Source organism: Lytechinus pictus, chromosome 4 (assembly GCF_037042905.1).
Source record: "Lytechinus pictus isolate F3 Inbred chromosome 4, Lp3.0, whole genome shotgun sequence".
NCBI lineage: Eukaryota > Metazoa > Echinodermata > Echinoidea > Temnopleuroida > Toxopneustidae > Lytechinus > Lytechinus pictus.
In genome coordinates, this window is record NC_087248.1 from 32,138,280 (window position 1) to 32,162,340 (window position 24,061).

The window sequence follows — 24,061 nt, forward strand, 5'->3', positions numbered from 1 at the left end:
GGGGGGGGAGCAAATTATACATGTAGAGTTTGACGGCTCAAAGCGAGACGTTTTATACTCTTCTTCCTTCCCTTTTCTCCCTTTTTTTTGTGTGTATCCTAATTTTTTTACAAATTGAAATATTGCCGACACCCCTAACTTCCTGTGGAGACACCCCTGTTTGAATGTGACAGACTATGTAATAGCATTCCTAATTATATGCTTCCACACTTTACCCTTTTCCAGACACATTTTTCTAAGAGTGGGACCAAGGAGGGAATGAAACCCTTAATCATGGCTCGCTCTAAGAAGCAGTCTCAAAAAGAAGTAAGCTAGCAATCTCTACATTTTATTATTTTTATCTTTTATTTTGTGTCTGTGTGTGTATTGTCAACTGAAGCTTCATTTATAAATACATATGTATTGCCATCAGCTCATGTAAATTGGTTGTAGGAATTTGATTTCAATGAATACTAGTAGATTTAGATACCTAAAACGATTTGAAATATAATTACATTTAATTGTCAATGAGAAAAATGTCTTGCAGGGAGATAAAGAAGAGAGAAGGAGTAAGTGAGAGGGGGCGGGGAGGATAACTGGTGGGACAAGGGGTCAGCGAAAGAGAGGAGCCTTTAAAATAAAGTGGGAAATGTCCATCTTTCATATCTATTATTGAAATTGTATTTTATATCACTTTTGCTTGATAATCAAAGTCGCGGATTATCTGCATGAAGCAGTAGTTATTTTCAATTTTGTTTGTGAGATTTTCTATCATACTAACATTAATTCATAGATTAACATATTGGGTTATATATTGTACCTTCAATAATTCTCTTCAATATGCATGAAATCTATATTTCCAAATCTATCTCTTTGTTTGACTTAAATTCTTCCATCATGTGTTGAATTGTGTCCAGCAAATGTCTTGAATAAGAAAACATATATCAAAGTCCTTTCAAGTTCTTTTTAGATAAAAAGGAATATTTTGATCTGAGCTTGTTTACTCAATTTCTTTGAAAGATATCAACCTTGTGGGAAAATTCTTGCTGTCAGCCAATCGGCTTTACAAACGCTTTATGCTACTATTAATTTTCTAATTTAAATTTCATATCAACAACTGAATTTATTGTCAAACTAATAGTGCTTACTCTGCTGACTAATACTTTACTGTAATTTGTTTGTATTAGCTCTGTCTTCAATCAATTTTCTATATTATGTTTTATTTTTGTTCACTTAAAAATCTACATTCTGCCAGAAAATCAAATGAAGCATATTTTAATCAAGCATGGCTTCAACGAGAATACTGTAGGTTGTGTGATACTCGATGTCTTAAAACTCCTTGCCTTTATTAACACTTATTCTTCTTTGTGTCTCCTCCAAAAATTGAAGTCTAAAAAGTGAAGAAGAAAAAAAAGAATAACCTCTTTATGATAAAACCTAGCATGAACTTTGGGAGCATTTCTTTCAATTCCTGTGCTAGATCTGATATATTTAGACAAGGGAGATACTATGTGGTAGATTCTAAAGGAAGCTTGGCTACATTTACTTTCTTTTACAGCCAGCAGATAAACCAAAGGCAATAGAAGTTACTCCGCTTGACAGAAGGAAAGAACCTGAGAAGGAAGAAGATAGTGAAGAGGAGGAAGAAGAGGAGGAAGAAGAATCTGAGAGCGAAGAAGAAAGCAAACCCCAAAAAGGTAACGATTTTATTTTTATTTACTTATTTTTATCATATACAAGAAAATTGGGAAAATACATAACCATAAACAAGATCTAATTTTCAGATTAACAGCATCTCATAAGATAAAATAAAATGGATGTGAAATGAAATTAAATATATAAAAACATAAATATGAATTAAAATACCAATAAAGATTGAATTAAAGTTAAGTAAATATATCCCTTAGTTTACCTGTGAAACATAACTTTTTGGTGTTTATTCTGAAGTCTAAATTAGGCCCTTGCTTTATTCTGTGCTTAACTATGGGTTGCCAAAATGTTGGATTTTTTAAAATATGATATGTGTCCTATCCTTATGCTTTGCTAGTGAAGAGAACTGTTTCTGTTACAGTTCTAAATGATTTGGGTGTCAAAATGCTGAAATTTTTTAACCTTGACTCTCACAGGTTTGTGTTACATTTGGCTTTCCATAGTTAAACCACAACATAAGACCAGGGTTTAAATTAAACATGACTTCAGAATCCCAGCCAAATTGTTATATGAATCTATCTAATAATACACCTAACAAAACTTTGGTCAGCATAGAAGAGACTAGTCATAGAAAGCTTGCCTGTGAATTTCTAAGACTAGTAAAAATCTCATGAATATCACATTATACTGGTAACAGGCTTATCTCAAAGTTTTGTCTTGCAGTGCTGCCTGCTAACGCAACCCTTCGAGAAAGCCCAAGTAACAAAGCACTCACGTATACATGTATGATATCATCCATTGTGCAGGTAAAATGACACTATCAATGATGGCATCTTCCAAATCAAACTCAAGTAAAACACAACCAAGAAGAACGGTAGAAGAAGATGAGAATGATGATGATGAGGAGGAAGACAACTCAGAGGATGATAGTAGTAATCAGAAGAAACCACCAATTCCAATCAAAAGGGATGTTATGAAGAAGAAGGATGAATCATCAGAAGAGGAGGAATCAGAAGAAGAAGAGAAAGAGAAAGTAGCACCTGTAAATGGTACATTCTTTCATTATGATTATAATATACTACTGTAGTAGAGTTTTAATACAGTGCGTTTCACAAGAAACAAAACCGAGATTTAGCAATGACTTATCATAACGTTATCACAAATACAATGGACAAATGACCTATCATTGTAAAGCTTAGAGTCCCCTCTTTCATCTGGTACAACATAGAGTATTTCTCATTCATGTATGAGTGAGTAAAAACAATTTGAATAAAGGATACCAAAAAGTTACTTGGCGGGCGGTACCTGGGTTTCAAAAAGAAAATCTCATTTTTTAAATGTTCAATATCTGCTCTTTAATTTGATACCTCAATCACAGAAAATGGTCAAGAAATAAAGTTCTGTTTATTTGAAATAAGGCTTGAATTTCAATAATTTCATAAAATGAAGAGGTTTTACAGGCTAGCTTTCAGACTTATTTGACACTCCGTTTTGTTGACAATCAGCCATGCATAAGTCTTTTGTTGACCATGCAATAGCTTCATTGGGAGAGTGGTGAAAACGTGTTTGTTTAATGAAGTTATGGCAATACAAGCATTGTTTCGAAAGGAGCAGAAGTTTGTTATTTCTTGACCATTTTCTCTGATTGAGGCATCAAAATAAAGAGCTTGATATTGAACTTTTTAAGCATGTGATTTTCTTTTTTAAATTCAGATAACCTTCAAATTGTTATTACTCACTCATACATGAATGAGAAATCTTCTTTGTTGTATCAGGTGAAAGAGGGGACTCTCAGCTTTACAATGATAGGTCATTTGTCTATCATATTTATGATTAAGTTATGATAAATCATCGCAAAGCACATTCCCTTTTTTTTGTTGATGATTCCCCATTATTATTACCATTGATATGAGTCTCAGGAGGGTTTTTCACACAGAGTTATGTGTGACTTAGAGTCATGCTTAAAGGACAAGTCCACCACAACAAAAAATTAACTTGAATCAAAAGAGAAAAATCTAACAAGCAAAACACTGAAAATTTGACCAAAATAGGATGTAAAATAAGAAAGTTATGGCATTTTAAAGTTTCACTTAATTTCACAAAACAGTTATATGCACATCCTGTTCGGTATGCAAATGAGGAAACTGATGACGTCATCCACTCACTATTTCTTTTGTATTTTATTACATGAAATATTCTAATTTTCTCCTCATTGTCAAGTGAAACAATGATTAATTCCTTCCTAAACATGTGGAATTACATGTAGCATTGTTTTATACTACAGTATATGGTTCAGCCAAGTTGGTCCTTCTTGTCAAATGGTCAATTCCATTGTGATTTATGGGACATTTGATACTTTTTTCCACGCAACTGAAGTGCATATCTGGAATAGTAGCTGCACAAACCTGGATTTACTTTATTAAACTGTAAGAAGAATGCTGAAACTTACTATATACAAAAATGTATGCTTTCAGCTTGGTTGCATAGGGTGCTAGATCTTCAGAAATGTCACTGTGACTTATGGGACATCGATGGACCACACAAATTGAGCTCTTTTGTTCAAAGTGCCATAAATATCTCAGTTTTATGACAATGTTTTTAGATTTGGGCTTGGAGATTAACCAGTGATAGGGCTCACTAACAGTACTTGAATTGGACTTGATTAATTTCATTTGTTTCAATAGTTGTGTGCAATCGTGTGTGACTTATGGGACAAGTGAATGTGACTGATGGGACCCTATCTCATTTCATGGAATTTACATTTCCTCTCAATGACTTTTTAAGTCAAACTTAATTTCAGCATTAAAAAATATTCCCTAATAAGATGACACCTTTAATAATTCATGCCATTGTGTCAGAAATAAATTCAACAAAGGGCAGAAACTTCTTTTCATGCACTTCATGTATATAAAGGGAACATTAACCCCCCCCCCAAAAAAAAAGCTTCTTAACTTGTCAGCAGGCTTTAAGAACTGTAATCAAACAAGTACAAAATAATCAATAAACAATTACAATCATAAATAATTAGCAAAGAGATGAACAATGGACAATTAGAATAAGAATGTACACACTTTCCATTGTGACTGATGGGACATAATGATAGGACATAATTGTTACAGATGGGACAAATAAATGTTGCTTTTCTCTATCCGTCTCGTACAGTATGGTAAGAAAGTTACCTTTTCAGTGTGTTACATGTAAGCAAATTAACACATTATTACTGCCATGAAGCATATCAATATTCTCGTTAATATATTCTCTTTCGTGTCGAATGCTGATATTTTTCATTAGTTGTTGATGTTTATGATAAAACAGATATCAGTGCACCTGCAAATTTTTGACAAAAACATGAAAATTTTGGCATAAATTCTTACCTTTTTTAAAAATTATTTACTGAACTGTCTAGAAACAATTGCAATTGATTTCTACTATCTATACTTGTATAGTAAAAAGCGTATTCATTTACATGGAAGATTTTACCATTGTCTGTGCAAAAAATATGAAAATAATTGATTTTCATTAAAATCAAAGATGGCCGCCAAAAATTGCCAATTTGGAACCCCATGGGACATGGTTTGGCAAAGGGAACATCAAGATTCATTAAAGGAGAATGAAACTCTTGGAGCAAGTTCGCTTTTGTGAAAGCAGACAAATCAAAGAATAAGATCAACAAAAGTTTGAGTAAAATAGGACTAGCAATAGAAGAGTTATGAGCATTTGAATGTCGAGATCACTAATGCTATGGAGTTCCTCCCATTGGCAATGCGACCAAGATCTATGATGTCACAGATGAACAACTCTCCCCTTTTGGACACTGAAAATATACCCCAAATTGGCCCAAAACATCTCTTTTTGCTCATTCTAATCATATGACAAACAATTCATCAATGATATAATGTTGTGAAACCTCTGTACTTGTCCTCTCATAAAGAGAACACCTCACCTTGTGATAGATTCTATAAAAGTGAGAATATAAGTGAAATAAGTACTAAAGCAATGAGGGAGTTGTACGTGTGTGACATCACAGATCTTGGTCGCATTGCCAATGGGAGGATCTACATGGCATTAGTGATCTCAATATTCAAATGCTCATAACTTTCTTATTATTCATTCAATCTTCCTCAAACTTTCAACAATATGTTTCTTTGATTTTTCTCTTTGATATGGATTCAGCTGGTTTCAAGGGTTTCATTCTCCTTTAACTATACACTTCAGGCAATACAAAAAAGTTGGTTAAAAAATATATCATGGGGGTGCATGTGAACCCTATCACAAATTCTTTTTTGCGAGCTGCTTGGGTTGATATGCCATCTCTTTCATAGAAATTCAGAATGCCTGTAAGGACATCATCATTTATAGAGTACTGAAGCAATGACGTCAGTTGCCATGGTGTCATGGCGGCCTGGTTCTAAACAAAAGAACCCGAGGGCCATGGTTTCATGGCGGCCTGGTTCTAAACAAAAGAACCCGGGGCCGTTTCATAAAGCTGTTCGTAAGTTAGGAACAACTTTAAGAACGACTGGTGATCCTTTCTTTATACACGCTAAAACATTGCCAATTTGTGATAACATTTACCACAAGGATCACCAGTCGTTCTTAAAGTCGCTCTTAAGTTACTAATAGCTTTATGAAACGGTGCCTTGTTACGACTCTCAGAATGATGGTAACAACCAGGGACAACACACATCACCATTTTTGCAAATACAAATGTGTATAGACGATTGTGCAGCTGCGACTCAGTTTAGAACCGGCCGATTCGATGTCATGACATCGTGACGTCACACTTCGGTACTCTATATGCGCATGTTCCTTTCTATTGACAGGCGGCAGGAATGAATCTGAGAAAACTTGATTGCAAGCTTCTGAACAGCTTTTTTGCATTTACAGGGGCTGGTAGGGAGTGCTGTATGTGCCTTTTTAACAGCTCTGTTCATGGTAGCCTTATGCATCTGAGGACTGGTGCTCTTATTTTGACAGGATCCAGAGGGTCCCTCAACTACAAAATTTGTGACTGATGGGACATTGCAATAGGTCAAGTTTCCATGGGACTATATACCAAGTTCACATCATACGTAAAACAGTGGATGCATACTCTAAGGGACAAGAAAACCGAGAGATTGATCTGGACCTAAAAAATGAATAAAAGCTAGGGTGAAACAAACCCAATTCACCTGTACTCAGCTTTGCATTTTAGCTATCATATTCAGTTTTCTCCTTCTTTCTGGGCTGTGCACACATTGCAAGTTTTTTTGTTGTTCCCATGCACTGCCTATGATATTCTGACTGTTTTTTTCTGACAGTCAGCAGACTGCCCTCCAGCTTTTAAGCATTCTTGTCTCTCTCTTTGCTGTCATGGACAGCTTTAAGGTGGCATGGTTTACGAACTGTATATGTGACTTATGGGACTTGTGACTTATGGGACTTAAATGTATGTCCCCCCAGTAGAGCTATTTCAAGTCCAATGCAGATGCAGCTTGCTTTGTTGATGCAAGCATGTACTGTAGTAGATAAAAAAGTCCAATGCTTGTCTGCAGGAGTCTATGGCAGCATATGAGGTAAACTTAATGCTCAAAACTGTGACTTATGGGACATCGAATATACACACATTGAAATGTATTTTGTGCCTCACCGTTTCACTGCAGCATGTAAAACAATACAGCTAATGGTAAATTACTGCTTGGAGGTCACATGGACAATGTAATTTTTCATCAGCACCCTTTGCATGCCAGGAGCCAGAGATGGGTGAAAGTTGTACACTTTCTATGAAATCTTAGTACCAAAGTGCAACAGAGTGCACATTGTGTATTTTATGAATGAATCAGGGTATAGTAAATATAAATGTGCTTTTGTAAACCTTAAACTGTATACTTATAAACAGTATAAACAAAATTGCTCAGAAAAGACATTTTTTAAAATGGAAAATTGCAACTTTTGGCTGGAATTGACCAAATATGTAAAAAATGAAATATTGTATAATTCAAACAATAAAAAAACAAAAGAAATAGTGAGTGAAGGACATCATTGACTCTCATTTGCATGTCACTGAATTGTGCATATCACTGTTTTGTGAAAAATAGCGAAACTTCAAAATGTTATAACTTTCTTATTTTACATCCGATTTTGATGAAATTTTCAGCGTTATGCTGGTTTGATTTTTCTCTAAATATTCAAATCAACATCTTTTTGGGGTGGACTTGACCTTTAAGTACCAACGTCACACATTATGTAACGTGCAACCATGATTTCACCTATGTGGTGATGCCTTTCATACTGCAAGCAACTTGGAATTTTAGTTGCAACTCTAAAACACTCCATAGATTACAATTGAATATATGTGAAGTATAAAAAATAGAATCATTATTACTATAGAAAACATTCACATTTTTCTTATCTGGTTTTCAGCTCAACCCAGATGAGACTTAGTACCTTGCATAGTTTGCTATAAGGTGAATATATTAAAACAAACATAATTTATGCATGTATTCCATTTGTTATATCACAGGGACAAACAACTTAGAGACCAAAGCCAAGCCAGGAACGAGCAAGAAGAAGGAAGATGATGACGAGGAGGACGATGACGATGAGGACGATGATGAGAGCAAAGATAAGAAATCAGATCCGTTAAAGACAACCAAAAATAAATCTGAAGAAGAGCCTGAACCCAAGGTTAGCTTTTCATGTCAAAATCGGTTGTTTGATTAGTTTGAACAAAATCAACCAAAGGAATGAGAAAAATATAATCTCTATCAGTTAGACTCACTATAATAACTTTATTGCATTTAAACTGGATTTAATCAGTTATCAAATGATACCTTTTATTTATTTGACTTGTAAAAAGAGCTGTTATTACCAAGTTGCCAATTTGATATTAACATTAATTTAGTGCTCTTTTTATCAGTCTGAATTGATGCCATTCTAATCAATTAATTTGTAGGATATTTTGTTTGATCAGTGGGCATTGAAACCATTCTAATCAACTCATTCGAACACTCCCTTATACTAATATTCAGTAGGAAGTCTGCTTGAGAAGGATTATAACAGTTTACCTCTCGATTAATTTCACTTCAGTGTTCCCAGCCCATCAGGGAAATTATTTTACTTTTTTCAGTCAGGGAAAAATCAGGGAATTTGATTTTTAAAATACCTCAAGTCAGGGAAAAATGCCTCAAATGAGGGAAAAATCAGGGAATTTTGATCGGCCCAAAAGTCACAGTAGTCAGTCGGACTGTATTTTGTTGCATATCAAAACAACATCCATTGAATCACTGGTGATGGTGGTTTTTGTCTCGCCTGCATAGCAGAGCGAGACTATAGGCGCCGCTTTTGCGACGGCGGCAGCGGCGTCAACATCAAATCTTAACCTAAGGTTAAGTTTTTGAAATGACATAACTTAGAAAGTATATGGACCTAGTTCATGAAACTTGGACATAAAGTCAATCAAGTATTACTGAACATCCTGCATGAGTTTCAGGTCACATGATCAAGGTCAAAGGTCATTTAGGGTCAATGAACTTAGACCATGCTGGGAGAATTATTTTCAAAATCTTAACCGAAGGTTAAGTTTTTGAAATGATATCATAACTTAGAAAGTATATGGACCTAGTTCATGAAACTTGGGCATAAGGTTAATCAAGTATTAGTGAACATCCTGCTCGAGTTTAAGGTCACATGACCAAGGTCAAAGGTCATTTAGGGTCAATGAACTATGGCCAAGTTGGGGGTATTTGTTGAATTACCATCCTAACTCTGAATGTTTATGGATCTAGTTCATGAAACTTAGACATAAGAGTAATCAAGTATCAATGAACATCCTGTACGAGTTTCAGGTCACATGACCATGGTCAATGGTCATTTAAGGTCAATGAACTTCGGCCGTGTTGGGGTTATTTGTTAAATTACCATCCTAACTCTGAATTTTTATGGATGTAGTTCATAAAACTTGGACATAAGAGTAATCAAGTATCACTGAACATCCTGTACGAGTTTCAGGTCACATGACCATGGTCAAAGGTCATTAAAGGTCCATGAACTTTGGCCGGGTTGGTTTTTGTTGTTGAATTACCATCCTAACTCTGAAAGTTTATGGATCTAGTTCATAAAACTTGGGATATAAGAGTAATCAAGTATCACTGAACATCCCCTGTGAGTTTCAGGACACAAAACCAAGGTCAAAGGTCAGTTAAGGTCAATAAACTTAGGCTATGTTGTGGTAATTGTTGAATTGTCATCATAACTTTGAAAGTTTATGGATAGAGTGAATGAAATGTGGACATGGGTGTAGTTGAGAAGTCTTAAGTCACCGTTCAAATGTCATTTATGGTCAATGAACGTGGTATTATGTCATTATATGAATGGTGTTTTTGTGAATGATTATTTTATAGTAGTTTTCAAAGTTAGCACTGCTGCTATATTAAATCGCGTAATGCAGGCGAGACTGTCAGAGGCGTTCCACTTGTTTTAGTGTAGCCTCTTTGACTGCAGTACAGTTTTTACACTGAAAATATGTGTAATTCACTGCAACAAGTTAAAGAACATGCAAAACTGGGAATGTGTTTAAATAATTATCAGGGAATTTTTAAACTTCAGGGAAAAATTGGGGAATTTTGTTTTCTTGAAACTTTGGGAACCCTGCACTTGATGTAACTGACAAATATACTGCATTTTCTGTTTGATTTATTTTGCCACCTTTATAAAAACTTTGTAAGAAAAACCCCATATTTATGTTTCTACATGCTTGGACCACATGCACACTGATGTCATGCTCACTTTTGCTGAAAAAAAAAATGTGATAATCATATTACCACTTTTAATCTTGTAAGTTTAAAGTGTTGCTAGTGTGAATGGTGCTTTCTTAGGATAGAATTTTATTGAGAGCTTGTTTTTAACTGAACAATGTATTTTTTTTGCATGAAAAGATTGTGAGAGTGATATATAAGGCTGTGACTAGATTCCTCATTTCACAAAGGTTGTTTGAAATCCATAGTTTTAAACCGTGGTTTATGCAGATTTTCATGCTCTGAATCAAAATGTTTTACAGCCGTTCAACGGCCACCAAAGGCATAAACCGTTTTGCTATTTGTTGATCGTTTGACTTATGAAAAAATAAATTCTCCCAAAATTGCTAGAAATTTTCATTTCACATATTTACATGCATAAAATGCCCATATTTCTTTGAAAGTATTTTGATTTAGTTGGAAACTAAATTCCTTTCTTTCTTTACTCTGAAAAATTGATTTCAGTTGATATCGCACTAGATCTACTAACGTCATTGTCTACACTCGGGACTTGAATACCATATTCTAGCAAAGAAGCCAGCAAATATATGTCATTATAAACTTGGACTATCCAAGAATGAATTACAGAAACATTGATTTTGAACTTTTAGCTTTTGGGCTCCTTTTCTTCACTTGAAAAAAATAGATCGCTTCAATCAAGTTGGAGACCTAATGCAAGTAAAAATAGATCACTTCAATCAAGTTGGAGACCCAATGCAAGTAAAAATAGATCGCTTCAATCAAGTTAGACCTAATGCAAGTAAAAATAGATCACTTCAATGAAGTTGGAGACCTAATGCAAGTAAAAATAGATCGCTTCAATCAAGTTGGAGACCTAATGCAAGTAAAAATAGATCGCTTCAATCAAGTTGGAGACCTAATGCAAGTAAAAATAGATCGCTTCAATCAAGTTGGAGACCTTATGCAAGTAAAAATAGATCGCTTCAATCAAGTTGGAGACCTAATGCAAGTAAAAATAGATCGCTTCAATCAAGTTGGAGACCTAATGCAAGTAAAAATAGATCTCTTCAATGAAGTTGGAGACCTAATGCAAGTAAAAAAAGATTACTTCAATCAAGTTGGAGACCTAATGCAAGTAAAAATAGATCACTTCAATCAAGTTGGAGACCTAATGCAAGTAAAAATAGATTGTTTCAATGAAGTTGGAGACCTAATGCAAGTAAAAATAGATCGCTTCAATCAAATTGGAGACCTAATGCAAGTAAAAATAGATCGCTTCAATGAAGTTGGAGACCTAATGCAAGTAAAAATAGATCGCTTCAATCAAGTTGGAGACCTAATGCAAGTAAAAATAGATCGCTTTAATCAAGTTGGAGACCTAATGCAAGTAAAAATAGATCGCTTCAATCAAGTTAGACCTAATGCAAGTAAAAATAGATCGCTTCAATGAAGTTGGAGACCTAATGCAAGTAAAAATAGATTGCTTCAATCAAGTTGGAGACCTAATGCAAGTAAAAATAGATCGCTTCAATCAAGTTGGAGACCTAATGCAAGTAAAAATAGATCGCTTCAATCAAGTTAGACCTAATGCAAGTAAAAATAGATCGCTTCAATGAAGTTGGAGACCTAATGCAAGTAAAAATAGATTGCTTCAATCAAGTTGGAGACCTAATGCAAGTAAAAATAGATCGCTTCAATCAAGTTGGAGACCTAATGCAAGAGAAAATAGATCGCTTCAATCAAGTTGGAGACCTAATGCAAGTAAAAATAGATCTCTTCAATGAAGTTGGAGACCTAATGCAAGTAAAAATAGATTGCTTCAATCAAGTTGGAGACCTAATGCAAGTAAAAATAGATCACTTCAATCAAGTTGGAGACCTAATGCAAGTAAAAATAGATCGCTTCAATCAAGTTGGAGACTTAATGCAAGTAAAAATAGATCGCTTCAATCAAGTTGGAGACCTAATGCAAGTAAAAATAGATCGCTTCAATCAAGTTGGAGACCTAATGCAAGTAAAAATAGATCGCTTCAATCAAGTTGGAGACCTAATGCAAGTAAAAATAGATCACTTTAATCAAGTTGGAGACCTAATGCAAGTAAAAATAGATCGCTTCAATCAAGTTAGACCTAATGCAAGTAAAAATAGATCGCTTCAATGAAGTTGGAGACCTAATGCAAGTAAATATAGATCGCTTCAATCAAGTTGGAGACCTAATGCAACTAAAAATAGATTGCTTCAATCAAGTTGGAGACCTAATGCAAGTAAAAATAGATCGCTTCAATCAAGTTGGAGACCTAATGCAAGTAAAAATAGATCGCTTCAATGAAGTTGGAGACCTAATGCAAGTAAAAATAGATCGCTTCAATCAAGTTGGAGACCTAATGCAAGTAAAAATAGATCTCTTCAATGAAGTTGGAGACCTAGTGCAAGTAAAAATAGATTGCTTCAATCAAGTTGGAGACCTAATGCAAGTAAAAATAGATCAGTTCAATCAAGTTGGAGACCTAATGCAAGTAAAAATAGATCACTTCAATCAAGTTGGAGACCTAATGCAAGTAAAAATAGATCGCTTCAATCAAGTTGGAGACCTAATGCAAGTAAAAATAGATTGCTTCAATCAAGTTGGAGACCTAATGCAAGTAAAAATAGATCACTTCAATCAAGTTGGAGACCTAATGCAAGTAAAAATAGATCGCTTCAATCAAGTTGGAGACCTAATGCAAGTAAAAATAGATCGCTTCAATGAAGTTGGAGACCTAATGCAAGTAAAAATAGATCGCTTCAATCAAGTTGGAGACCTAATGCAAGTAAAAATAGATCGCTTCAATCAAGTTGGAGACCTAATGCAAGTAAAAAAAGATCGCTTCAATCAAGTTGGAGACCTAATGCAAGTAAAAATAGATCGCTTCAATCAAGTTGGAGTCCTAATGCAAGTAAAAATAGATCGCTTCAATCAAGTTGGAGACCAAATGCAAGTAAAAATAGATCGCTTCAATGAAGTTGGAGACCTAATGCAAGTAACAATAGATCGCTTCAATCAAGTTGGAGACCTAATGCAAGTAGAAATAGATCTCTTCAATGAAGTTGGAGACCTAATGCAAGTAAAAATAGATTGCTTCAATCAAGTTGGAGACCTAATGCAGGTAAAATAGATCGCTTCAATCAAGTTGGAGACCTAATGCAAGTAAAAATAGATCTCTTTAATCAAGTTGGAGACCTAATGCAAGTAAAAATAGATCGCTTCAATCAAGTTGGAGACCTAATGCAAGTAAAAATAGATCGCTTCAATCAAGTTGGAGACCGAATGCAAGTAAAAATAGATCGCTTCAATCAAGTTGGAGACCTAATGCAAGTAAAAATAGATTGCTTCAATCAAGTTGGAGACCAAATGCAAGTAAAAATAGATCTCTTCAATGAAGTTGGAGACCTAATGCAAGTAAAAATAGATCGCTTCAATCAAGTTGGAGACCTAATGCAAGTAAAAATAGATTGCTTCAATCAAGTTGGAGACCAAATGCAAGTAAAAATAGATCGCTTCAATCAAGTTGGAGACCTAATGCAAGTAAAAATAGATCGCTTCAATCAAGTTGGAGACCTTATGCAAGTAAAAATAGATCGCTTCAATCAAGTTGGAGACCTAATGCAAGTAAAAATAGATCGCTTCAATCAAGTTGGAGACCTAATGCAAGTAAAAATAGATCGCTTCAATCAAGTTGGAGACCTAATGCAAGTAAAAATAGATCGCTTCAATCAAGTTGGAGACCTAATGCAAGTAAAAATAGATCCCTTCAATCTAGTTGGAGACCTAATGCAAGTAAAAATAGATTGCTTCAATCAAGTTGGAGACCTAATGCAAGTAAAAATAGATCGCTTCAATCAAGTTGGAGACCTAATGCAAGTAAAAATAGATTGCTTCAATCAAGTTGGAGACCTAATGCAAGTAAAAATAGATCGCTTCAATCAAGTTGGAGACCTAATGCAAGTAAAAATAGATCGCTTCAATGAAGTTGGAGACCTAATGCAAGTAAAAATAGATCGCTTCAATCAAGTTGGAGACCTAATGCAAGTAAAAATAGATCGCTTCAATCAAGTTGGAGACCTAATGCAAGTAAAAATAGATCGCTTCAATCAAGTTGGAGACCTAATGCAAGTAAAAATAGATCGCTTCAATCAAGTTGGAGACCTAATGCAAGTAAAAATAGATCGCTTCAATCAAGTTGGAGACCAAATGCAAGTAAAAATAGATTGCTTCAATAAAGTTGGAGACCTAATGGAAGTAAAAATAGATCGCTTCAATCAAGTTAGACCTAATGCAAGTAAAAATAGATCGCTTCAATCAAGTTGGAGACCTAATGCAAGTAAAAATAGATTGCTTCAATCAAGTTGGAGACCTAATGCAAGTAAAAATAGATCGCTTCGATGAAGTTGGAGACCTAATGCAAGTAAAAATAGATCGCTTCGATGAAGTTGGAGACCTAATGCAAGTAAAAATAGATCGCTTCAATCAAGTTGGAGACCTAATGCAAGTAAAAATAGATCGCTTCAATCAAATTGGAGACCTAATGCAAGTAAAAATAGATCGCTTCAATCAAGTTGGAGACCTAATGCAAGTAACAATAGATCGCTTCAATCAAGTTGGAGACCTAATGCAAGTAGAAATAGATCTCTTCAATGAAGTTGGAGACCTAATGCAAGTAAAAATAGATTGCTTCAATCAAGTTGGAGACCTAATGCAAGTAAAATAGATCGCTTCAATCAAGTTGGAGACCTAATGGAAGTAAAAATAGATCTCTTCAATCAAGTTGGAGACCTAATGCAAGTAAAAATAGATCGCTTCAATCAAGTTGGAGACCTAATGCAAGTAAAAATAGATCTCTTCAATCAAGTTGGAGACCTAATGCAAGTAAAAATAGATCGCTTCAATCAAGTTGGAGACCTAATGCAAGTAAAAATAGATCGCTTCAATCAAGTTGGAGACCGAATGCAAGTAAAAATAGATCGCTTCAATCAAGTTGGAGACCTAATGCAAGTAAAAATAGATCGCTTCAATCAAGTTGGAGACCAAATGCAAGTAAAAATAGATCTCTTCAATGAAGTTGGAGACCTAATGCAAGTAAAAATAGATTGCTTCAATCAAGTTGGAGACCTAATGCAAGTAAAAATAGATCGTTTCAATCAAGTTGGAGACCTAATGCAAGTAAAAATAGATCCCTTCAATCAAGTTGGAGACCTAATGCAAGTAAAAATAGATCGCTTCAATCAAGTTGGAGACCTAATGCAAGTAAAAATAGATCGCTTCAATGAAGTTGGAGACCTAATGCAAGTAAAAATAGATCGCTTCAATCAAGTTGGAGACCTAATGCAAGTAAAAATAGATCGCTTTAATCAAGTTGGAGACCTAATGCAAGTAAAAATAGATCGCTTCAATCAAGTTAGACCTAATGCAAGTAAAAATAGATCGCTTCAATGAAGTTGGAGACCTAATGCAAGTAAAAATAGATCGCTTCAATCAAGTTGGAGACCAAATGCAAGTAAAAATAGATCTCTTCAATGAAGTTGGAGACCTAATGCAAGTAAAAATAGATTGCTTCAATCAAGTTGGAGACCTAATGCAAGTAAAAATAGATCGCTTCAATCAAGTTGGAGACCTAATGCAAGTAAAAATAGATCGCTTCAATCAAGTTGGAGACCTAATGCAAGTAAAAATAGATTGCTTCAATCAAGTTGGAGACCTAATGGAAGTAAAAATAGATCTCTTCAATCAAGTTGGAGACCTAATGCAAGTAAATCTTTCCTACAAATCTAATACAAGGAGCCATAGACTATGAATTAGTTCAAAATCAAGGATTCTTAAATTGTCCATTGGCATAAATGTATTTACAATTCAAAATTTTCTTGATACATATAGTTTCCAACTATTAAAAAAAATCATAATACTTTCAACAGAATATGGACGATAGATGGATATTGGGTCTTCATGGATTTTAAGATGTGAAATCTGAAATTTCAGCTTGCAACTTTTGTAAGGGATGATATATTCCCCCTCCAGTTAACCCTAACCACCTACTTATGAAAAGCATTTACATGTTTCTCAAAATAAACATACATGAATATGTCCATTTCATGCGGAAATTATCTAATATTCATGAAGGGTCCTATAATGAATGCATGCTTTTGATTTGAACAATAATGTGCTAACAGTAAAATTAAGATTCCACTTTTTATGTTATCTCAAACCAAAACATCACCTGTGTGTGCATTCACTATTTAGTATCTTTGCTCTTTGTATAATGTATTAAATGAATTCAGAAGAAAAATGGTTTAAACTTATAATTTGAACTTTGTGAAGTTTGGCTTCTACAGTAGGTTGTCACACTATATTTGTTTTAGTACATCATTATTTTCTTTTAATCGCTGTCACTTGAAAATTTGATGTTTTTTTTTTTATTGATCTTAGCTTATAAATGTTACCAAGAATAAAAGTATTATTGATGTGCCAGACTTTCACCTTCCTTGATATTCCTTTTTGTCTGTCTCTGTTTCTCTCTTTGTCTTTTGTCCTCATTTATCATTAGCTTATTTCACCCTCTTTCTGCTTTGCATTCATTTCATATCTTCTTTCCTTTCAACCTCTCATGTATTGTTCTTTCATGCTTTACAACTGTCTTGTATTTAGTATTTTTATCTTTGATACTTCTTTTTTCTTCTTCTTCTTCATTGTTGTGTTCTGCTCCTCCTCCTTCGTGTTAGTCTTCCTCTTATTCTCTTCTCTTTTTATTCTTTTCTTTCCTATCTTGTCTTTACTCTTTCTTCTTTCTTGTTATTATTCTTATTTTCCTTTTTCCTTTTTATTTTACAGTCTCTCCATTATTTTCTTTTATTCATGGCAATGTTTTCTGTTCAGTTATGCAGTTAACTTATATTCCACCAGCTTCCCAAGGTTAACAATGTAATTGTAGTTTTTCTTTCTTTCAATACTGATAGCTCTTTATTTTATTTTTATATAGGGAGTGATAAGATCTTTGTTAAACTCTCATAGTGTTCTTTTGTTATGATTTATTTGTGGTTTTGCTTCATTTGCTGCATTTGTCTCCTTTTTCCTTCTTTGCTTTCGTCTGTTTAAGCATATTTTGAAATTGTGCAAAAGATGGTTAATCCTATTTTGAATTAAAAAAAAAAGTGCACTTGTTTAAAAAGAATATAATTTGTCGGATCAAAAAGGAAAAAAAAGTCAATTTTAACTAATTTTGAAAGAAATAGTTGACAGTTGTTAGGAAGGGACAGTACCATGTATTTTCAAGTTTAGACGTATTACAAATTCAGTAAAATATGATGATATGATCTTATATTACAAAGTCAGTAACATATGATGATATGATCTTATATTACAAAGTCAGTAACATATGATCTTATATTACAAAGTCATTAACATATGATGATATGATCTTATATTACAAAGTCAATAACATATGATGAAATGATCTTATATTACAAAGTCAGTAACATATGATGATATGATCATATATTACAAAGTCATTAACATATGATGATATGATCTTATATTACAAAGTTAATAACATATGATGGTATGATCTTATATTATTTCCATCAGGCATGGCAGTTCTGGAAGAAGAAGAAAAAACCAGAGTCACCAAGTATATCAACCGCTTCACCAACAGCATCAACAACATCAACATCATCCAGCAAGAAACCTGGTGATCAGGGTGGATCAAAGGCTTGTATCATCTTATAAAGACAACAACATCAACATCATCCAGCAAGAAACCTGGTGATCAGGATGGATCAAAGGCTTGTATCATCTTATAAAGACAACAACATCAACATCATCCAGCAAGAAACCTGGTGATCAGGTGGGTCAAAGGCTTGTATCATCTTATAAAGACAACAACATCAACATCATCCAGCAAGAAACCTGGTGATCAGGATGGATCAAAGGCTTGTATCATCTTATAAAGACAACAACATCAACATCATCCAGCAAGAAACCTGGTGATCAGGGTGGATTAAAGGCTTGTATCATCTTATAAAGACAACAACATCAACATCATCCAGCAAGAAACCTGGTGATCAGGGTGAATCAAAGGCTTGTATCATCTTATAAAGACAACAACATCAACATCATCCAGCAAGAAACCTGGTGATCAGGGGGATCAAAGGCTTGTATCATCTTATAAAGACAACAACATCAACATCATCCAGCAAGAAACCTGGTGATCAGGGTGGATTAAAGGCTTGTATCATCTTATAAAGACAACAACATCAACATCATCCAGCAAGAAACCTGGTGATCAGGGTGGATCAAAGGCTTGTATCATCTTATAAAGACAACAACATCAACATCATCCAGCAAGAAACCTGGTGATCAGGGTGAATCAAAGGCTTGTATCATCTTATAAAGACAACAACATCAACATCATCCAGCAAGAAACCTGGTGATCAGGGTGGATTAAAGGCTTGTATCATCTTATAAAGACAACAACATCAACATCATCCAGCAAAAAACCTGGTGATCAGGGTGGATCAAAGGCTTGTATCATCTTATAAAGACAACAACATCAACATCATCCAGCAAGAAACCTGGTGATCAGGGTGGATCAAAGGCTTGTATCATCTTATAAAGACAACAACATCAACATCATCCAGCAAGAAACCTGGTGATCAGGGTGGATCAAAGGCTTGTATCATCTTATAAAGACAACAACATCAACATCATCCAGCAAGAAACCTGGTGATCAGGGGGATCAAAGGCTTGTATCATCTTATAAAGACAACAACATCAACATCATCCAGCAAGAAACCTGGTGATCAGGGTGGATTAAAGGCTTGTATCATCTTATAAAGACAACAACATCAACATCATCCAGCAAGAAACCTGGTGATCAGGGGGATCAAAGGCTTGTATCATCTTATAAAGACAACAACATCAACATCATCCAGCAAGAAACCTGGTGATCAGGGTGAATTAAAGGCTTGTATCATCTTATAAAGACAACAACATCAACATCATCCAGCAAGAAACCTGGTGATCAGGGTGGATTAAAGGCTTGTATCATCTTATAAAGACAACAACATCAACATCATCCAGCAAGAAACCTGGTGATCAGGGTGGATCAAAGGCTTGTATCATCTTATAAAGACAACAACATCAACATCATCCAGCAAGAAACCTGGTGATCAGGGTGAATCAAAGGCTTGTATCATCTTATAAAGACAACAACATCAACATCATCCAGCAAGAAACCTGGTGATCAGGGTGGATTAAAGGCTTGTATCATCTTATAAAGACAACAACATCAACATCATCCAGCAAAAAACCTGGTGATCAGGGTGGATCAAAGGCTTGTATCATCTTATAAAGACAACAACATCAACATCATCCAGCAAGAAACCTGGTGATCAGGGTGGATCAAAGGCTTGTATCATCTTATAAAGACAACAACATCAACATCATCCAGCAAGAAACCTGGTGATCAGGGTGGATCAAAGGCTTGTATCATTTTATAAAGACAACAACATCAACATCATCCAGCAAGAAACCTGGTGATCAGGGGGATCAAATGCTTGTATCATCTTATAAAGACAACAACATCAACATCATCCAGCAAGAAACCTGGTGATCAGGATGGATCAAAGGCTTGTATCATCTTATAAAGACAACAACATCAACATCATCCAGCAAGAAACCTGGTGATCAGGGTGGATTAAAGGCTTGTATCATCTTATAAAGACAACAACATCAACATCATCCAGCAAGAAACCTGGTGATCAGGGGGATCAAAGGCTTGTATCATCTTATAAAGACAACAACATCAACATCATCCAGCAAGAAACCTGGTGATCAGGGTGGATCAAAGGCTTGTATCATCTTATAAAGACAACAACATCAACATCATCCAGCAAGAAACCTGGTGATCAGGGGGATCAAAGGCTTGTATCATCTTATAAAGACAACAACATCAACATCATCCAGCAAAAAACCTGGTGATCAGGGTGGATCAAAGGCTTGTATCATCTTATAAAGACAACAACATCAACATCATCCAGCAAGAAACCTGGTGATCAGGGTGGATCAAAGGCTTGTATCATTTTATAAAGACAACAACATCAACATCATCCAGCAAGAAACCTGGTGATCAGGGGGATCAAAGGCTTGTATCATCTTATAAAGACAACAACATCAACATCATCCAGCAAGAAACCTGGTGATCAGGATGGATCAAAGGCTTGTATCATCTTATAAAGACAACAACATCAACATCATCCAGCAAAAAACCTGGTGATCAGGGGGATCAAAGGCTTGTATCATCTTATAAAGACAACAACATCAACATCATCCAGCAAGAAACCTGGTGATCAGGGTGAATCAAAGGCTTGTATCATCTTATAAAGACAACAACATCACTGGCTGTCAGAATAAACATGGAGGTTATCAGACGCTGATCAATCAATAGGTAAACCACCGACCTCACTGATGATATATTGGGACATCATTAGAGCTTTGGATCCATCCACAACTGAAATCCAGATGATTTCCTTGGACATCATTAATGGTCATACTGACTTCATACATCATTTGGATGTACTGATTGGCATGATTTGAGCAGGACAATTATTCTTTACTGTTGCCCTGCTCATCAATAATTAGTATACAAATATACCATGGTTTGAAAGAGTATAATGGCAATTATTCATTACTGTTGCCCTGCTCATCAATAATTACTATACAAATATACCATGGTTTGAAAGAGTATAGTGGCAATTATTCATTACTGTTGCCCTGCTCATCAATAATTACTATACAAATATACCATGGTTTGAAATAGTATAATGGCAATTATTCGTTCCAGGTTGGACAGGCCTTTGTTTTTTTTATCGAGAAAAATTGCTGATATAACCAGTGTCACCAGTCCAACTGAGGATGAAGAATTCCCTCTACACTTCCAGAATAACACAAGGGGCCTGTTCCAGAAAACTTTTTACCGGATAAAACTCAGGTATTTTTTACCTGAGTTTTTGCCATGTGTTAAAGTCAATGGCAGAAATCAGCCTAACTTTAGTTTTCAGTTTTTACCGGAGTTTTCTCAGGTAAAAAGTTTTATGCAACAGGCTGAAGAACATAAGATGCATTGTTATAAGTCCTACTTTTAATGGTCAAGTCCACCCCAGAAAAATGTTGATTTGATTATAGAGAAAAATCAAACTAGCAAAACGCTGAAAATTTCATCAAAATCTGATGTAAAATAAAAAACGCTATGACATTTTAATGTTTCGCTTATTAAAAAAAAACCCAGTTATATGCACAATTCAGTGGCATGCAAATGAGACAGTCGATGATGTTCCTCACTGTTTCTTTTTTTAAATTATACATTATTTCATATTTACAGATTTGATAATAATGACTAACTGGACTAAACAAAATGTTTAACAATGGTTATTCCTCAAATTCAGGGTGGATAAATCTTTATTTCACAGGCAATGAGGAGAAAATTAGAATATTTCATGTAATGAAATACAAAAGAAATAATGAGTGGATGACGTCATCAGTCTCCTCATTTGCATACCGACAAGGATGTGCATATAACTTTAAAATGTCATAACTTTCTTATTTTACATCCGATTTTGATGAAATTCTCAGTGTTATGCTTGTTGGATTTTTCTCCTTTTATTAAAATCAACTATTGGTTGGGGTGGAATTGTCCTTTAATACGGTAGAATGGTGCATAAATATCAATAATATAAGTCCTCGTTTATTAATCCCAAATGTGAACTAAAATTTATGCTACTAAAATTTATGCTCTTCGGTGAAAAGCCGCATCGAGTGACCTACTTTTTTCAGCGACCATGCTCAGTGGAATCTGATTAGTATCTGTGCCGTCACATTACAGGATTTGCTCGGTAGACATGCCTCACTGACGACTGCGTCTGACAGATTGCATTATATGTGATGTCAATGATGAAATAGTGCACTATTATTAGCAATATGTTTCGACATCATAGTTATGTGGTCACATAATGATATTTGATCGCTATACAAATAATGATTAATACAGCATGTGTATTTTGCATTGTTTGAAAAATGTGTTTACATTTTTGCCAAAGACTCCGAGAGTTGGATAAGCAGTGATTTCAAGTACATTGTTTGGTGTTGAGATTGTTTCAAGTACAGTGTTTGGTGTTGAGATTGTGAAAAGAACTGAGCTCCAACACCGAGTGGGGTTCAGAGGAATGATACCGATCACGTTATTGAATACTCATGACGTCATGCCTCTGCGCTGCGTTGCCGATCATCTCAACTGTACGCGAGAAAGTCTCAACAATGAAAGTGAAATTAGGGAGAAATTGTAGCAAAATCTTATCGTATAGAATGCAAAGATTAAAATCACTGCAAGAATCCGTAAGAAAAATATTACTTTTCATTAAAATGTGTAAAGCTCTAAGGATTTGCACTCATCTCAACTGTTATAGCTAATTTTACGGGTATGTTTCATCCTGTTCATGAGCTTTAGAACACCAACATCAACACCAAACTTGATATCATGATTTTCCCGATCCCTGGGGGTTGGTGTTGGTGAATGGGGAAATTATGCCTAGATCATCAACACCAGCTGTAATGCTCGGTTCAGCAGACGACATTCAACACCAGCACTCAACACGAACTGATGGACATACATCATATTTATCAAGGTCAATCCCAACACCAGAATCATTTCAAGTACGGTGTTGAGGCTGGTGTTTATGTTGTCACAACACCAACACCAGATTTCAACTCCATACTTAAAATCACCCAATAGTATGTTCTTCTCATACATCATTGCTGCCATGTTGTACTTATTATGATTACTAAACTGTATATCATTGTCTTGTATATATAATGGCCTTTTGAGTGGGAGGAAGAATTGTTAGGATAGTGCCTTTCTATGCACCAATTTAATGCACTCTGGCACATACATAATGTGAGTAATGTCTTCTGGCAGGGCATAGAGCCAAGTTTGCTGCTCGATATCCAAGAGAAAACTGGCCACAGCATCATTCTCTATCCAGGGGGGTGTTTCTCAAAGATTTGAGTATGACTTAAGAGTTGCACTTAAATGCTGACGATGCAATGCACAATCTTATCTATGCAGTAATGGGCACCGTCTTGTCATGATCTGACCAATGCGGTGATGTCTTTTATACCACACGCAACTAGGCATTTAAGTGCGACTCTAAGTCATATTTAAATCTTTGTGAAACACCTCCCAGGTGAAAAAAGGCAGCCTTGTAGAGAACTCAAAGCATTTATTCCTGTGAATGAGTACTTATAGACAATCATTCCTGTATTACCAGACCTGTACATGTAGGTCAAATAAATTAAATGCAAAACTGGACTACCCCCCTCCCATCCATCTGGGAAATTACCTTGAATTTGATGAGGGTATTTTTATCTTCTATTAGTGCTACAGATATAAACAAGTTAGTTTCTCACCTTCTAGAAGAAACTTATGGAAATAATGGTGATCTGACATTTATCTGAAGATCCAAGGTTACTGGTTATGATAGGAATTTGAGTTTATATTAAGGGTTAGTTGTTTTTTATTTTGTGTGGGTGCAAATACCATGGAATCAGCTCAAACAGATATTTGGTATTGGGCACATCATGTAGAAACTAGAAGCAAATGTATTGAGCGGTTGAGA

The 24,061-nt window shown here is 35.0% G+C and overlaps 1 protein-coding gene across 2 annotated transcripts in view; it reads left to right on the forward strand.

Annotated features, from left to right (window-relative positions):
* The window catches only part of LOC129258694 (X-linked retinitis pigmentosa GTPase regulator-like), a 36,479-nt gene extending 18,270 nt beyond the window's left edge, over positions 1 to 18,209 (forward strand). The window contains exons 12-16 of one of the 2 annotated variants that reach the window (XM_064098844.1): positions 226 to 306; positions 1,538 to 1,676; positions 2,436 to 2,678; positions 8,132 to 8,295; positions 17,979 to 18,208. In XM_064098844.1, coding sequence (XP_063954914.1) covers positions 226 to 306; positions 1,538 to 1,676; positions 2,436 to 2,678; positions 8,132 to 8,295; positions 17,979 to 18,119 — 768 coding nt within the window. In that variant the 3' untranslated portion in view covers positions 18,120 to 18,208. Of the gene's footprint in view, positions 1 to 225; positions 307 to 1,537; positions 1,677 to 2,435; positions 2,679 to 8,131; positions 8,296 to 17,978 lie in introns of both variants that reach the window. The other variant, XM_064098845.1, reaches the window with a different exon arrangement.
* The last annotated feature ends 5,852 nt before the right edge of the window (positions 18,210 to 24,061 follow it).